The sequence below is a fragment of the Ursus americanus genome, chromosome 6, assembly GCF_024610735.1.
Source record: "Ursus americanus isolate L20-20 chromosome 6, mUrsAme1.1.p, whole genome shotgun sequence".
Lineage (NCBI taxonomy): Eukaryota > Metazoa > Chordata > Mammalia > Carnivora > Ursidae > Ursus > Ursus americanus.
In genome coordinates, this window is record NC_142132.1 from 8805247 (window position 1) to 8822327 (window position 17081).

Consider the following 17081-nt stretch of genomic DNA (forward strand, 5'->3'; position numbering starts at 1 on the left):
TGCTAATTTCTGAATTAGTAAAAGGATTGAAATATCCACTATATGATAAACCAGAAAAAGGTCATCCCTGAAATCTTAAAGGCAAAATCATTCTGCCATTAAGAGCCTAGAGTGGCTAGAGAAAACCACTTCCTGTAAGAGAAGTAACCGTAAGGAGGATATAGTGACCCAATACTGTTAAAACCATCACCTCTTGACAAAAGCATAATCTATTGAAATGCAGACAATAATGAGATGGATGGAATATTCCTATACAAGTAGGTCCTTGAGCAAATTGGTTGTTTCAACATGGAATATTCAAATAACAACTTTAAAGGACAAAAAGAATTTAAAGTGGGTCATCTGGAAAGAAAAAATTCTTTGGAATAAAATACATGTACCAAATAAATCGAAGAAAATGGATCCAGTGTCACTTTTGTTTTCTCTCTCTGTCTATACAATATTTAGCATAGTTCTCAGCAAGTTTTAGGGCTCAGTAAATATTTACTGAATTGAACACAGATGGAATGAAGTAAGTGGACTAGAACTAACTTAGCATCTGCAGATGTGTTCTTGGATAACATCCCTCTGACGTCATCTTGAAAGATTGTAATTTTCATGAAATCTTATATGAGAAGAATGGACAAGAGACCAAGCACTTCAGACGGAATACCGCGGGTCACATAGACGGTTTACAGATAGCTTCTACATTTCATAAAATGCTGATAATTTCGATGCCTCTCGGCTGAGACAAGTCCATCACGCAAATGTTTTCCTTCTAGAGGATGAGGTCCGACCTCCTCACTGCACACTCCCAGCACCCTTGGCGGCTAAGGGGACCTGGGGACCGGAGGCGGGAGGACCGGGGAGTTCTCCCCACGTGACAAGGAACCATCGTCCTCTTCTAAGTTCCAGCCATCTGGAACTTAGACGTTTTACACAGAACTGGCGACTGCGAGCAAACGTTGCAAAACTCTGCGATTTGCATGACACTCCCGCTGTTATTCTCCGGGTGCCGCGCCCTCCCGGCCCGCGCGCGGCGGCAGGTGTTACCGCGCAGAAGCCGCTGGGCATGCAGGCCCCGCGCCGCGGTTCCGTTCAGCGCGACTGGCCACGTGCTTGCCCTTGACCCCGCCATTCAGTCCCGCACAACGCAAACTATAAACAACAACAACAACAATTAAAAAAAAGGGGGGGGGGCGCGGAAGCGCCTTGGCCGCCAGCGCTTTCTTTGCCTAGTGTCCAGCCTCAGATCCCTCCTCAGCCGAAGTGCCGCCTCTCCGCGCCCAGATCCCGCGCGGCGCGGGACGCACAAGTGTGCCACCCGCTCGGGAACTGTGCGCGGCTGCAAGCCTGTCGCGCCAGGCTGGGGGACAAGCAAAGTGGGCTCTGCACCTGGTTCGGGCAGCGCCATCCCGCCTGACCTTCGCTCTTGGAAGGAGGTGCGTGGCATAGGCTGGGCCACGTCGCACGGCGCCCTGCTGCGGCTAAGCCCGAGGCGCTTCCAGTGCTGGGAAGATGCTCGTTCAGGGAAGGCAGCCCTTCAGCACTGAGGCTCCCCGCCTTTGTCCCTCTCGGCGCGGGCTCCGGAGCGGGATTCCGGCCCAGGTGCGCCTCAACCTGCGCCAGGTCTGTGGGCACTAGGGAGTGGAAGAGGGTGCCGCTTTAACCCACGTACCGCCTCGGCGGCGCCATGGTCCCCACCTTTGACCCCTGACCCCAGCCCCACCCTTCACGTGGGGCAAGCAAGACGTTTACCGCCGCACGCCTCCACCGAAAATCGAGAAAAGCCGCGCGTTAGCACGCTGGGCAATCAATCTCACCAAAGTTAGCAACGATGCTTAAAATGTTTTATTTTTTCCTCTTTAAAAATATTTACAGATCTGGAATCTCCTCCTTCCCGTCCTCGGGACGAGGAAAACGAAAAGAGGCGTTGAGATCATTGTCCGAAGCCCCCGCTGGCTTGGCCGGCTGTGTGTGCATGGACATACATACAGGTGTATATATGGGGAGAGGAGGGTACCTGGTTTTGTTGGTGTTTTCTGTTTTTTTTTTTTTTCCCCACCAATCAAAGTAGATGTGGCCGAAACTCCCTTTCCCACCACCACCCAAGAACATCCCCTCCAAAATGGTTTTCAAAGCGTATTGGTTTGTTTGGGGTAGAAAGCAGGCGATCTGGCTTGAGAACTGCCGATAAATACCCGAAACAATCAAAACCAAAAATAGGGCAGAGGCCATAAATAAGAGATAATGAATACACATGGTGTATTTCTTAATATTTCTGGCAGCACACCGCCCCCGCTCCGGAGCCCCGGGAGGGGGCAGCTGGAGGCGGCCCCGAGAGCGCGGCGCGGGCCAGCGGCCGCTCAGTAGTCGAGCTTGTTGTAGAGGTTGTAGAGAGGTAAGGCCGAGAGGTTGCTGCCGGGGTAGTACAGCGGCGCGGGGAAGGCGAGCGAGCGCGGCACCGGCACGCGCAGCAGCGAGCTGTCCCGGAACACCAGCGGCATTCCCACCAGAGTCTGCGCCGAGGCGTGCGCCATGTTGGCCGCCTCCAGCTCGGCCGAGAGCTGCCGCTTCCACTTGTTGCGGCGGTTCTGGAACCAAGTCTTGACCTGGGTCTCGGTGAGCTGCAGGCTGGAGGCGAGGCAGGCGCGCTCCGAGCTGCTCAGGTAGCGCTTCATGTCGAAGGTGGACTCGAGCTGGTACACCTGGCTGCGCGAGAAGACCGTGCGCGTCTTCTTCTTGGCGGCGCCCGCCTGACGCTCGGCGCCGCCGTCCCGCGGCCGCTCGGGCCCCGGCGACGGCGAGCCCGCGGGCAGGAGCCTCTCTTTCTCCTCCTTAAAGTCCGGGTGCGAAGGAGCGAGGAAAGGCGTGCGCTCCGAGCTCGCCGGCCCCGCGCCTCCGCTGCCCTTGGGGGTACCTGCGGAGGGAGAACAGACAGGAAGGCATAGAGTTGGGGAGCCTCCGAAACCCCCAGCCCTGGCCGAGACCAGAGGGGGAAATGGCAGGAGGCTGCAGCCTTGGCCCCAACCCCTTCCTCTTCTCCCTCTCGCTGGAACCCAAAGCCCAGCACCCTAGCCTTGAAAAAGCAAAGGGACCCAGCTACTTAGAGAGTATGGGGTCTCTGTGCCCCCAGCTTCGGTGAAAGGACATGTGGCAATGGGGAGCAAGTCTGGGCGGGGGGGGGGACATTAGCATCATTTTAAAAGGTGATTTTGCCTTGTAATAACTGAGCTGGAAGAGTTCCCCGAGCTTTATATTGTGGCATCATTTCACAGGCCGTTTGTTCGGAAATCACGCTAAGGACTAACGCGGGGCTCCCCTTCGTCAGTGTTGTAAAGAGGAACCATCTCTGAAAGGCACCATTGTCAATCATCTTGGAGTGGTAATCAGGCCGGGGGCGGGGAGAGGGAGAGAGAGGAGGAAAAAGAAGCTGGAAGAGATTGCGATAGAGACAGATGGACCGCTGGGACCCGACTTCTAGACCTCTTGTTCGGAAAGTATCCGGCCGATGTACAAAGGGGTATTGAGGGCAGAGCCGTTGAGCGCGGCCCGCCCTGTACCAGCCCGCTGTGGTATATTCTCCTTACAACCCAACCTTCTCCAAGACCGTTCCCGTCACCTCCCGAGCCCCCTCCGGGAGGAGGAGACAACAACGCGCGCGTGTCCCCTCCCCTCCTCCCTGGACCCCGGGCGGCCGGGACTCTGGCCAGAAGGGGCCTGGACCCCGGCACAGCTTCCCTCCCCTAGAGCTTGCTCGTGGCCGACCCGGCGGCGTGCGATCCTTACCCAGGCAAGGAAAGGGGATGGGGGGGTGATGCTTGGGGCCCGGCTCCTTGGGGCCGTGAGGGTCTGGGCAGAAGCAGGCAGGTGCCTTCCAGCCGTCGTCCGGCTCCTCCTCCTCCGAGGACACGGACAGGCTGCGCTTCCTGGCCGGCCAGCCGGCGGGCTCCCGTGGCACCTCCGAGGGGCCCCCGCCCAGGATGGACTGAATGGTGAAGCTGGAGACGCCGCCGGCCGCCGGACACCCCTTGCCTGCATCTTCCTTGCTGCCCATCCTGGGTTCATAAGAAATCGGAGGAAACCAAGAACTCCCTTTAGAGACGATCTGGGTGGAAGGTGGTGCAGGCAGGCAGGCGGGGGAGGGGCGGGGAGGGGAGCCGGGGGGGGGGGAGGAGGCGGCGAAGGTGGTGAGGCGTCCCCTTTGCGCGGGGACAGGCGGGCACGGGATGGCTGCGCGGGGATCCCTGCCTGCCCGGCTCTGGGTGCGCCCGCCCAGCCCCGCCGCGAATGCCCCTTCCTTGCCCGCCAGCTCGCGGGGTCTCCGCCGGCGCGGAGGTGGAGCGGCCTCATTTGCATAGAGGTTTCCGGGACGCGGCCAATCGCAGCGCCGCCGAGCGGCCCCGGAAATTTTCAAAAAAGCCCAGGCCCGGCACGCAGCCACTGTGCTTCCCGGAGCGCGCCGAGAACCCGGCGGGCATCTGCTGTATCCAACCAGGGACAGCCGGGCCGAAAGCAGCATAGATTCCAGCCCACGTTCCTAGCCTCTGTAGCGACTGCCACCTCTCGGACTCCGGGCCCCTCGAGGGGCAGGGGCAGCGCGGGGCTCCGAGCTGCCGTGGCCCCGACGCCTCCCTCAGGCGATGTGTCCTCGCACCGTCGGAGGAGCTCGAACAGGCTGCTCCAGGACCGTCTCCTAGCTTCCTACCCCTTCTCCCCGGGGTTCGCGTGCAGAACTAGCACCCTGCAGATCGCTGCGTCCGGCAGGGGAGGGAGGGGGGTTAGGATCATGCTCCTCCGAACTGATGCCCTTCCTTGGAGCTTAACTGTGAGGCCCGGGAGCAGACAACTTCTGCCCATCCCAGCCTACAGATCTCACCCCTGTCACAGGCCCAGCGGGCCTGCGTGATCCTTGAGGGTAGGGAGGAGAAACCTAGATCTTGTTGCAAGAGTCTTAGTTCAAATCCCAGCACCACCACTTAGAGACTGCGTGAACTAGGAGAAGTCCAGCTCCAGTTAGAGCCTCACTGTCCTCACAGGTGAAATGAACTTTTCATTAATATCTTACCCTTTCTCCTGTTTTAAGGATGGCATTAGATAGGAATGGAAAAGGCACCGAAAGCCCAGAAGCACTAGGAGCTCATAGTAGGTACTCTGTAAACTTTTGCTGAATAGCCCATCACCCACCCTCTGTTTCACAAGTGATTTTAGGTTTTTGGCAAATACGGCAGGCCAAGGAATTGCTGCAGAAATAGAAGCGCTTTGATGCTGGGAAGAAGAGGAGAAAGAGGTGAGAACAGGTTATGCTTTTAGAATTAGGCAAAATCGATTCAAATCTCACCTGGGTGACCTTGGACATGATACTAAAACTTTCTGAGCATCGGTTTCCTCCTTTCCTAAAATAAGAGGAAGCAATGCTTACCTCGAAAAAGTTAGTTTAGGTCCAAGTGGCCAACTCCAAGGTGCGGGTAAGTGTTCAATAAACCGTGGTTGGTTCCCTCCTTGCCTCTGCCTCTAAGCCCTTGGCTCTCGCCCCTTTAATTCCCAGATCGGCTGTTACTGGATCTAGAAGCAGCCTGGTGCCGACAAAATGGTACCGGGGCACAGTTGTCTACCCAAGCATGGAGGAACCGAAGGTGAGGTAAGGCCCCAAGGCGCTCAGACAACGCCACCCCCCCCCCCCCGGGGCTGCGGCCTCGGCACTGCTGGACCAAGAGCTCTTAAGAGTCCCCTGCTCCTAGGATATTCCCCCCAAAGCAACCAAGGTGATAGGAGACTCTGGAATCAGCCCCCACAAATGTCCAGACACTGCACCATGACGGTGCAGTTCCCTCCTCGCTCGCGCCGCGCGGGGTTATTGAGTAAAGCGCTTATAATATCATTAGCCGCGGTGAGTTACCGACTGCAGCCCTACCCGTGGCAGAACCTCTCGCTACTTAACTCCTCGAAGGGCTCGTTAATGGGCTAATTGATTAGGAGTCGGCGGCGCAGCCGAGCAGGGGCAGGCGAGCGGGTGGAGGCTAGGGGCTGTGCGCCACGGCCCGGGAGGCCGGCGAGGGGCAGGTGCCGGCCTCCGTCACCGCATTAACCTCTTCAGGGCTCGGCGGCGGGGTCGAGACACATTACAAATGGTCAGCTTTAATCATGGTGTCAGCTCATTAACCCGGAAGGACCCGGCGCTGAAATACAATTTGTGCGTCCTCTGCACGGCCGAGGCGCAGGCTCGGGGGCCACGTCGCAGCCTGTCCCGCGTGCTCCCGCATGGCTAAGGAATAGAGGGGAGGTTCCTGGAAAGACACAGCCGACTCTCTCACCCGCCTGCAGCCTCTCCGCCTGCCTCAAGCACCCTGAGTGGGCGCTGTCTCGCGGCCCATGGGAAATGGGTCAACCCGGAGAGCAGAGCCCGCCGCCCTCTGGGGAAGAAAACAGTGTTGGGCGAGGAGGTGAAGGGCATTGGTTGGACCCTTCCTAATTAGTAAATACTTGGTGCCGGTAAGCTGGAACTCGCCGGAAGCATCCCATCACCCTTCACTTTAATCCCCATGGCAAACCTGTGGTGCAGACCTTTACCCCCATTGTACCGGAGGGGAAACTGAGGCGCAGTGAAAAGTGACCAGCCCGAGCACAGTAAGCAAGATTGAAGCTCAAGGTTGTTCCACTGCCAATTATAGGCCCTTGGGAGGGGGCGAGGAATAGAGCAGGCTTTGGCACAGAGTTTGGGGAATGGTTGGGGGCAAGACTGTGAGGACCTCAGCTATCTCGTGACTGCGACTGCGGGGGCAGATGTATGGGTGGGGTCAGGGACCCATGGGGTTGGCCTCTGCCAGAGCGGGCACCATGCGAGGTGGCGGCCAGGCCTCTGGGATGGGCCTCAGAGAAGCAACTCCAAGGCTCAGAGCAGCGAGGGACTGCAAGTGGGCAAAGGGGTGTGAAAGGGGTGTGTGCTGAGGTTTGAGGACTGGTTTGAGGACTCAAATCTAGGAAACCACGCAGCCCCGCGACCCCACAACCTCGGCCCATCCCCCACCCCAGGCTAGTTTGGGAGGTCAAAAGGAGCCATCTGGCCTCCCTCGTACTCCATTTGCTCGCTACTTCTTCTCGCATTGACCGTCTGGTCTACACAGAGGTGCGCTACAATTGAGTCCTGCATAGCCTCCACCATCTCCGCACCCCACACATCCTCAGACGGGCACGCATTAAGTCGCATGCACGCACTTGCATAAACGCTTACGCATTCACACGCATTGAGTCAGCAAAAGTTCGCTGAGCTCCGACTAGTGCGCGCGCGCACACACGCACACTCACATTCTACACTGAGCCAGGAAAGTGATTGTGGGCGTAGGACGGAGGCGGGGAGGCCATGGCAGAGACCAAGCAGGACACCCGGCTCTGCAACCCAAAGGACTCTCCTCTGGGCTGTCCTCTGCAATTCTCAACTGGTCGCCGGCGGGGTCTCCTGCCCCTCGGGCACTGATAGCAGTCACACCGCAGGGGCCCGAAGGCCAAGACTTGATCTTCCCGCCATCCCTTTGGGGCATCCGGGGGTCCCTGAGACCTCACTCAGAGCGCAAAGGCCCAGATGCCCTCTCTGGGCCCACCACAGCTGTAAAACACACTCCCAGGAATCGTCAGCTCTAGGAACCACCACTCACAGACACCCCGTCTCTGTTCTCAAGTGTGGCAATCTTTCAACTCTGTACCACCTCCCGCCCCACCCTCCTGGTCTAGGGATAGCTCCGCCCCTCCCTATACCGTTCAGATTAACAGCCGATACTCGGGAGTACGGCCCCTCCTCATTTTGGGGATGGACCCCTCCCTAGGAATCAGACACAACCGGGTTCCAAGGAATGATAAACTTTCTGAGATTGAAAGGACGCTTAAAGTTTAGGTCTCGAGATTATGCCACTGCTCAATATTAAAGCGGCCCAGAGCAAACTTGCCGAGGAGCCTAATAAAAATTGATCCTCTCTGCTCTGCAGCAGTTGGGAAATAGGCTGGCTGAGCCGGGTAATAGTGGAAGAAGGCTACCTCCGAAATGACAGATGAAGTCATAAACAAGTTTGATCTTGGAATCAAGCTTCGATAAATATTAAACACAGTCTGCCCCCCCACCTTTACGGGAGTGGATTATGATATATGGCGCGTCCAAACTTTAAAATAAGGAAATACCAGAGAAAATGATCTCAATAAATTTTCTAAGTATAAACGTTGATTATGTTTCGATTTTCATTCAAGGACCTCTGCTGTTCGTTCTTTGGTGCAAATGACATCTCACAATAGGCTTTTGGGGAAAAGGGCTCCCTATTTGAAAAAGAGAGCCCCAGAGGTGTACAATTTATGTAATCTGCAGCTGGAAAATGAATTGTGTAATTTATTGGAAAACAGAAAGTCATGAAGATTGGATCAGCATAGCCGAGTCCCGACACCGCCCCCCCCCCACATCCATCAAGTTCCAATTAACAGCCTAACCAGAGAGCTTTAATGGGTTTCCAATCTAGTGGCCTGATAGACTCATCAATTCCTCTGGGAGAAATTAAGAAAATCGACCGCCCCTTGGCGACGCAGTGTCATTCCTTTCTGCAACTATATGTCAAATTAAAAACACAATTAAAATTTAAACTGTTTCAATCAAAGGGTGCCCTGCAACCTATGTTTCACTTAATAGAACTTTGATGAAAATCTGATGCGTGCACTCCATCACCAAGGGGGGCGAGGGCGGCGAAGGAGCTCAGGAGAGAAGGGGATTCTTTCTATTTCTTTAAGACATTAGCGCTTGGGTGAGGCACACCAGGTGACTCCACCTCGCCTCTCCTGACTAAGTGATGGGCGCAACACGCTCTCCTGGGCGCTTTTCGCTTGCTCTACACCTCTACCCCAGCTCTTTTTCCTCTCTTTCCAACCACAACCAGAAGGAATTCTTTTGGAACCCCAGCGACTCAGATTTGGGCCAGTTTCACCCCGCAGACTCATTGCCTGGAGCAGCAGCCAAGAAAAAGATGTAGGCGAGTACAACCCATGTGCACTGCCTGGGAACTCTCCAAGGAGGCAGGCAGCCTCCAGCCATCCCTGGCCTCAGTCTCTGAAACTGCCCAACGCTCGAAGGAAGGTCTACCAGACCCTAGAGGCAGAAGGGTGGGAAGAAATCCCAGGCGATTAAATGGGCCCCAGAGAGCGCTAAGGCTGCACTTCAATCTGAGACCTGATTCCCCCGAAGCTGCCGCTCCCCGCCCAAGCAGCCCTTAGGGTACTTCCACAGGAGCGGGGCACGCCCAGGGACAAGTGCACCGAAATCTCAACTCAAGGTCCGAGCACCTGTCTGGGCTCCAAAGTACAACCAGCCTAGTTATCTTTGCAGCCCTTTCCTCTCTTCCTCCACCCGCCACCCCCCCCCCAGTTGTTTATAGGTCAAAGGGTCAACATCCACCCAGCACACCTCGACTGGGCGCCTGTGCACACACAGGCGTGCACACTTCCAGAAGCTTATGCCGGGACGCACGGACCACTGGCACCCAAGCCAGAGAGAGCCCGCACGCAGGGCGAGGTGGTGGGCAGAGAGTGGGCGGGAAACCTGGAGGAGGAGCCTGGCAGATTTTCTCTGCGGGGCCACGTGTACGCGCCCTGGCAGGAGTAGTCCCCTAAGCTTGCCCGGCTGCGCTCCGGATCCTAAGAGGGGATTTCTGTGGTGTTCATGGCTCTTGCACCCTGTCTCTGTCTTGGCGACCCAGTGGAGAGATCTTTTCCTTAGCTGCTTGGCGGACTCTGGTTTTAGATCGCTAAAGGGGAGAGGCCCCCTGGATGGGTCGCTGGGCAGCGGGGCGTGGACAACCGCGAGAGGTGGGGGCAAATGGAGTCTTTTGGAGGCAGGCAGTTAAGTCTGCACCCCCCCCAGGGCCCCTCAAGGAAAGCTGAGGTGTCCCACGCGCACTCTGGGGAGCATGGCCTTGACCCAGGAAGCCCAACAACTCGGGGGCCTAGCCAAAGCTCCCAAATGCCAAAGGCTGCTCAGCCCTCTGGGCCCCAGTGCTCGGAACCCTAGCCACATCACCCAGGCCCTAGCTGGCTGGGCATGCATCCACCCACAGAAGAGAAGGCAAATCTCACCTACCTTGTCTTCTCCTCTTTCTCCCAGCTCCACCCTCCAGCGCGCTCTCTGGGAGCGAGGAGACCAGAACGCTTGGGGTTCTCTCCCAGAGGCCTCTGGCTCTGGTGTACCGGGAGCCTGCCAACAGGACGTCCCAGTTCAGAATGAGCGCCCAGTGGCAGGGAGGGGGGGCAGTTTATATCTGTCTTACCATTGTTTGATGTACACACACCCGCTCTATTTACTATCAAATAAAAGAAATACATCTGTGTTGCCAACAGAAACAGCTCACGCGCTGACTCCACCATCTCCCAGGGCCCGGAGGCGTTCCAGGGCCACTCAGAGACCCACATTAGGGACCTCGGCTCCAAGTTAGGTCCCGGCCCATAGGAGTATGGGAGTCCACGGTGGGGTGTTGGCAGGCTCCCCTAGTTTGTCGCAAGTAGGAGAGGAGGAATGCACGAGGCATTTCTGCTGGATGGATTTCAGGCTCAGTTCTTTCCACAGGATTCTACCCAGCTTGCCTTAGCCTGGGGCCGTCAGAGAAAACCAGCTGCCCATGGTCATCTCAAACAAAGTGTGCCTGATTTTGTGTGTTAGCAATAGCTGTGATGGTAAACACATATGTGGGTGGGTGTACTGCGAGCCCCTGGATACGGGTCTGTTAAGATCTATCTCAAGTGTGTGTGTGTGTGTGTGTGTGTGTGTGTGTGTGTGGTGAGTATGTCACACATGAGTGTACCCTATGTGTGTTTGCTGGTGTGTCTATTTGGATGATGCAGGAAGGATTTAGCCAGAAAGACATGTCATTTGCACTGACTTGAAGATTAGTAGGGGGTGGAGATAGGGAAGGATCTGAAGTTAGGGTAAGTGGAAAGAAATCTAGGTTCTATGATGAGAGGGGAAGGAGGGTGAATGTATAAAATTCAAGGTGTTGATCCAGTGTCCTAGGGTAGGGGACAGGGGGCTGACATCTCACAATGGAATGTCCTGGAGGAATTGCACAGAAGCACCCTCACCCCATCAGATAGCCCCCTCTGCTGCATGGTCCCGGCAGCCCCTGGCAATCCCTGCAGAGGCAGGGGTGGGGAAGGGCGTTCTTTGTAGGGGAAGATGACCCTAACCAGCTCTCAGGATGTGACAGTCCCACCGAGAGGTTTCTTGGGTTCTCCAGACACCAAGGCCTCAGAAAGCCCTGGAGTCGAGCCTAGGATGCTTCCTTGTGGGCAGTGATGCTTGGTGCCCCCTCACTCAGGCTCAATTCTTTCTCTTGCATTGTGAGAAATACTACCACCCTGACTGCACAGGAGGGAAGCAGAAGTTTCCCGCCTGGGCCAGCTTCTAGGCTCACACAGCCGCCAGTCCGTGGAGGCCTGGCACCACCCTTCTCCCCTAGGGCAGGCACCTTGGCTCCAGTGAGAAACGTACTGGTGCAGGGCAGCAGGGTTCCCCAATAGGAGGGAAAGGGCGGCAGCGGGGAGCAGGACAAAGGATAAACTGTGCGGGTGGGGAACCAGTTATTACCTGACTTTGTAAAGACTGGGTCAGTCAAGAACCGTTTTCTAGAATCCAAACACAAATAAAGAAGTATTTTCTTAGCGTTTGATAGCATCATGTTCTGGCTGTAAAATCTAAGGACATGTTTGCTATTGCAACATTATTTTTAATGAGCTGTTATTGGCCTGTCCCACAGTTAGTATTGCCAACAGTAAAAGGCATCACTATGTTTGCAGGTAACACAAGGAACAACATATTTTGACCCCGAATTTCTGTTTATTTTTCATTTACGACACATGCCCTCGTTTTTATTCCAAACCACAGGGAAATAAAGGGAGATCTATCTTCACTGAGGTTCAGGCTAAAATTGTGCCATAAATACGCATGCCAGTTTATTTGGGGGCAGTTTCCCATCAATAGAAAACGATACTCAACATTTCAGCCAGAGTAGACTCTACTGTGTCGATTGGGTTTGAGGAACCTAGCAAAGCACTGAGAGAGGGAATGGGAGCGCGTGCAGGCGCTCCCCAGCGGACGCGCCTGGCGGTGTGCTCTTCGGAATCCTGTCTACAGGTTCTTCATCTCCCCCTTCTGGTTCCCCAGCTTCAAACTTGCCCTGCCAGGAGTTGGGCGTACAGACCCCGTGCTCTAAGGCAGGCAGCCGTGTGCTTGGCGAGGAGCGCGCAAGCACCTGCTTCCGCCGGCCGACTCGCGCTTCCCAGCAGCTCCCCGCGCGCCGTGCCTCAGCCAGCTGCCCACCAAGCTCGTGGGAACCTCCAGCGTTGCGCTTCTGGGCATGGGCCGGACAGGGACAGCAGACCAGAGAGGCCGCTGGGCGCCGGTAGACAGAAAAGGCCTTTCCAGTGGCCGCTGCCACAGTCGGGGGGTCTCTGTTCCCCGGCACTCGACACACCCGGACCGCGCCCTTCCCTGAGCCGCTACGAAAGCCACAGCTCCTCAAGGCCTCTGGATGCCTCCCAGTCCGGTGGCTGGTTGGCCTCCCTGGGTCGGCCCTCTCTGGATCTGGCTTCTCCCAGCGGGACTTCACCACCCGCCTCTGGCCACAGCTAAATTCTAAGTTCACTGCCTTCTTTCCTCTTCCCGTCCCCGACCCTAGAGGCAACGGAGACCAGCACACTCCAGGCCCGCTGTCGAGTGCCCCGAAATGTCCTGCCCAGAAGCTCGCGGCTCTTGAAGGAACCGTGGCCTGGGAACGGGTTGTGAGGCTGCAGCGCCGCGTTCGGAAATTTATCAGCCATCTCTCAGCTCGCGGCGGCCGCCTCGCTCAATTTCTCAAACTAGATAAGCTTAGGTTCTCGCCCCTTCCGCCCCGCATTCTCTCCCGAGCGCAGGGCTTTGCAAGCCGCAAAAGACACTGGGGAGAGAGCAGCTCAGGTTGCGAACAAAGCCGCCTCTGTCTCTGCTGCCTCCTGGATTATGGGGATGTGCGTCCAGGTCGCACTCGGCGAGCGCAGAGGAAGCCAGAGAGAAAGGCAGAAAAGAGTTTCAGACACCTGCTCTGCGGAAAATCGTCCGAAGTTACACACTGTGGCAACACGAAACGCTTCACTTTTCTTTTCTTTTTAATTAATTCAATTTCACGACAACATTAAATGTAACAATATTTTGTAGGCTTTTTTCTCTTTTTCTTAAAAAGGGACTGAACCCGGGCAGTGACGAGGGAGATGGGGGGTGGGGAGAACAACAAGCTATCGCTGAACAACAGGTGTAGCTGACAGAAAGAAAACAGACTGGGTGGCAGAGCGAGAAGCCCTGTGGAGTTGAGGGTGAACTTTACAAGAAATCTGTACATATATCAAATAAGTTAAAATTCTCCTAAATTGATTGTCCTTCACTTAAAGCGCTCCAGTATGCCTATCTTACTCCTTTGAGCATTGCTACCTATCCTTGTTTCTTTCCTCCCTCCCCTTCCCCCTTCTTAATTTTCTCCTCCCAAACGAATGACCAGGATTACACAGTGAAAACGTCTGCTTCTCTCCGTGGAGAAAGAGGCAGGGCTCTCAGGAAATTTTGTACAATATTGCACAGGTCAAAATACAACAGTTACTGCAGAACAAAAAGGGGGAGAGGATAAAAGACAGATCTTTTTTTTTTAATATTGAAATCACTCTCTCAAAACAGGGAACAAAGCAATAATAGTAATAATTATAATTTACCAACAAATGAAATCCCCCAAATAAATGCTATTAATAAAGAAGAACACTCACACCGGGCCAGATGTGGAGTTGTTTCAATAATCAGAAGTCTAATTTAGGGCTGTCTTGTCTTTTCCCTTTAAATACTTAGAGAATTCCTCAGTCACAAAGCAGGACAGCTGAAGAGGTCAACTTCGACACACCTCTGCGGGAAAAGCGGCCTGAGTCGGGGTTCCTACCAGAGGTTTCTCAGATTCTGAAAATGGGGGAGGATAGCTGGGGCTGGAGAAGGAGAACCACACCCAGAAATCCAAGAAGAAAAGTAGGATCCTGTGAATTATCTCCTTCACTCTCTCTCTCTTTGTCTCTCTCTGGACTTCTGAAAATAGTTCTATAGAAAATGAATAAACTAAAGGGGTTTAGGTTTTCGCGGCTTATTTCTCTTCTATAAAAATAAAACCAAAAAGCCACAGCGCAATGCAAATTTGGGGGAAAGAGTTGCACCTTTTACAAAAGCTTTCAGATGAAATATTTGACCAGGGAATTTTGTCTTTTTTTCCTGCTCTTTCTTAATAGAACCAAAACCAAAAATAAGAGGGGAAGCGCCTCAAATCCGTTAGGGGTGAATTGCACGAAAATGCATTGCAAATACTTACAAAACGCTACCGATTGGGGGAGGGGAGGCCGGGGAGGCGCGCCGAAGCCCCGGTTCCCGAAGGCCGCTGGACGTCTCGGCGCCCTCGGCCCGGCCCAGTCTCCTCCGGGATCTGGGAAGGCGGCCGGGCGCTCCCTCCCCCTCCCCTGTCGGGCCTCAGACGGGCCGTAGCAGCGGCACAGAAGAGACCACCGGGTGCGAGTAGTATACGGGGTGCGGGAAGGTGAGCAGAGGCTGGCTGACAGGCACCGGGGCCCCCGCGGCCGCGGCCGCGGCGCCCTCGGCAGCCGAGTTCTCGTGGTAGAGGATGGGCACCCGCACGATGCGCTGCGCCGCGGCGTGGCTCAGGTTGGCCGCCTCCAGCTCGGCCGCCAGCTGCCGCTTCCACTTGTTGCGGCGGTTCTGGAACCAGATCTTGACCTGCGTCTCGGTGAGGTGCAGCGACGCGGCCAGGCCGGCGCGCTCCGAGCTGCTCAGGTAGCGCTTCATGTCGAAGGTGGACTCGAGCTGGAAGACCTGGCTGCGCGAGAAGACCGTGCGCGTCTTCTTTTTGCGGCACGCGGGCTTCTTCTCGGGGCTCTCGGCGCCCTTCTTCCAGTCCTCCGCGCCCGGCGTCGCCGCCGCCGCCCCCACGCTCGCCCCGGCCGCTCCCGCAGCTGCCTCGCACTCCTTCTTGCCTTCCTCCGAGTCGCTCTCCTCCAAAATGATCTCGTCCGGGCTCTTGGAGTCCAGCTCCTTGTGGTCGGGGTCGGCTTTGAGCAATGGCTCGGGGGAGTCGCGATCGGTTCCCGAGGCGGGGGAGGAGTCTCGCAGGAGGGCCTTTTCCGAAGCTGGGGAGAGACAGACAGACGGACGCACACACACGCACACCGACACAGCCTTCAGCGAGGCCTGGAGCCTAGGGGCCGAAGGCTCAATCCGCGCTGGCCTCTGGGCCCCAGGCCTCGAGGCCTCACCGTCCGCGTGGGCCTCCTTCCTGGCTGGGGCAGGGTGGGGACTCCGCATCATCTGGGATCCCCTTCCTCCCAGGGCTGGCGAGAGCCCCGGACGGTGGCAGAGCAGCCACTTCCTCTCTTCCCCTCAGATCTCCCGCCAGGGGCCCACGGAGAGATTCGCCCATGGCTTGGGCCCACCGGGTCACTGCCTCCATCCAGGCCCTGCCCCCGGTCCCAGCCGGCTGAAGCCTCCCCATTTATACCCCAGGCCACTTTCCCCGGGAAGCGCCGCGCCCTGGGCTCCAATTCCATCTCTTTTTCTCACCAAGTGGGATTGGATTCCCGGGCAGCGTAACGGAGCGCGCGGGTAGTAGAGGCAAGCCAAGGGCCGGAGGAAGTTGGCCAGACAGCGGGTTGGAGGGCGCGGGGGTCTCAGGGTTGAGGTGGGAGGCGGCGTGGGGCGGGGATGGTGGTGGCGCGCGGGGAGGACAACGAAAGTTCAAAGAGAGGTCGGTACCTTCAGGTCGCGAGAGGTGGCCGCCGGCGGGGGTCAGGGTGTAGGGGTACCACCAGGCCGGGGAGCGCTCCAGGTAGTGCGCGGGCAGGGCAAACCTCTGCGCCGGGATCTCAAAGCGGGGGAAAGCCAGGTCGCCCACCTGCGAGAGCGCGAAGCCCGCCGCACCCTCCAGAGCCCCCTTCGCCGCAGCGGCGGCAGCAGCGGCGGCGGCCGCGGCGGCGGAGGCCGGCGCAAAGAGCGTCCGTGGGGGCGGCTGCGGCTTAGGGGGCGGCCGGTGGTGGTCTCCGTTGAGCAGGTTCTTGATGGAGAACGGGGACTCCTTGGGCGCGGGAGGTGGAGGCGGCGGCGGCGGGGGCTGCGCGCTAGCGGTGCCAGGGGCGTCCGGCCCGGGCTCCGGCATGGTCCCCTCTCCTCCGGGTCCCGGGGAGGGAGGGATCGGGACAGGCGGGCGGCCGGGCGAGCAGGCGGGCGGCCGGAAATCAGACCATAAACGGAACTCAACTACCGGGCGCAAAGTCGGGGGCCGCCCCGGGCGCAAATCCAGCGGCGGGAGGGCGGGGTGAGGACCCGGCCGGGGCGGGCTTGCATGTGGGAGGGGTGCTGAGGGGCGGGGAGCGGCCCAGCCGCGGCACAGAGGGAGCGAGGCGGCTCGGCGGCGGCTGCAGCTCCCGGGGAGGAGGCGGCAGGAGCAGTCCCCGGCTTGGGGCTGCGTCAATCCGGCGCCGGATGCTAATGATGAAATCAAAATGTCATCCAAGTTAAATGCGGGGAGTATACAGCGATTGGGCGCGTACAATGGCAAATGGGATTAGGCAGGCGAAGGCGCAGCCGAGCCCGGGCCCCGCAGCCGCCTCCACCACCGCCCCCTCCTAGCCTTCGCTCGGATTTTGGCGCTTTGGCTTCGGGCTATAAGAGCCTGCCTGTTATTGGCTTTATATAGTCCAATTAGGCAGCAAATGAGGACAAGCCTATTAGCACAAAAGGATATTGGCTCCTGCTAAAGAGGCACTCGGAGCGCTCCGGAGAGCGCAGGAGGCGAGCGAGGGACGCAGAGCCGGCGGCGCCCCCGGCCGGAGCGCACTGACAGCCGAGGCGCCGGGAGCCCGAGCCTTCCTCTCCCCCCTGCAGTTCGGGGACCCGCTTCCAGCCGCCAGGCCTGCGGGAGGGGGAAGGGGCGGGCCTGGCCCGCCCGGGTCACCTCGGGGTTACCCGCGCTCGCAGCTGCCGATCCCCCGCCCCCAGGGGCTTGACAGGGTCCCGC

The 17081-nt window shown here is 57.3% G+C and overlaps 2 protein-coding genes across 2 annotated transcripts; both read right to left on the reverse strand.

The window, feature by feature from the left end:
• Positions 1-1812: 1812 nt before the first annotated feature.
• On the reverse strand, positions 1813-10162 carry HMX2 (H6 family homeobox 2). The gene is made up of 3 exons (XM_087862616.1): positions 10085-10162; positions 3769-4037; positions 1813-2899 (listed from the first exon to the last, which is right to left on the reverse strand). The coding sequence occupies exons 2-3, from the start codon at positions 4034-4036 to the stop codon at positions 2346-2348; spliced, it is 822 nt and encodes a 273-aa protein (XP_087718742.1). The 5' UTR covers position 4037; positions 10085-10162; the 3' UTR covers positions 1813-2345.
• A 2914-nt stretch (positions 10163-13076) lies between these two features.
• On the reverse strand, positions 13077-16220 carry HMX3 (H6 family homeobox 3). The gene is made up of 2 exons (XM_045815751.2): positions 15821-16220; positions 13077-15198 (listed from the first exon to the last, which is right to left on the reverse strand). Exons 1-2 carry the CDS (start codon positions 16218-16220, stop codon positions 14525-14527), a joined length of 1074 nt encoding a protein of 357 aa, XP_045671707.1. The 3' UTR covers positions 13077-14524.
• Positions 16221-17081: the final 861 nt, after the last annotated feature.

What these genes read in the sequence shown, in the direction of transcription:
- HMX2 (XM_087862616.1), bottom strand. Translation starts at nt 4,036, where the DNA reads ATGGGCAGCAAGGAAGATGCAGGCAAGGGGTGTCCGGCGGCCGGCGGC. An exon ending in CATCCCCTTTCCTTGCCTGG is followed by an intron (nt 2,900 to 3,768) that starts GTAAGGATCGCA and finishes CTCCCTCCGCAG; the next exon opens with GTACCCCCAAGGGCAGCGGA.
- HMX3 (XM_045815751.2), bottom strand. Translation starts at nt 16,220, where the DNA reads ATGCCGGAGCCCGGGCCGGACGCCCCTGGCACCGCTAGCGCGCAGCCC. An exon ending in CCACCTCTCGCGACCTGAAG is followed by an intron (nt 15,199 to 15,820) that starts GTACCGACCTCT and finishes GTCTCTCCCCAG; the next exon opens with CTTCGGAAAAGGCCCTCCTG.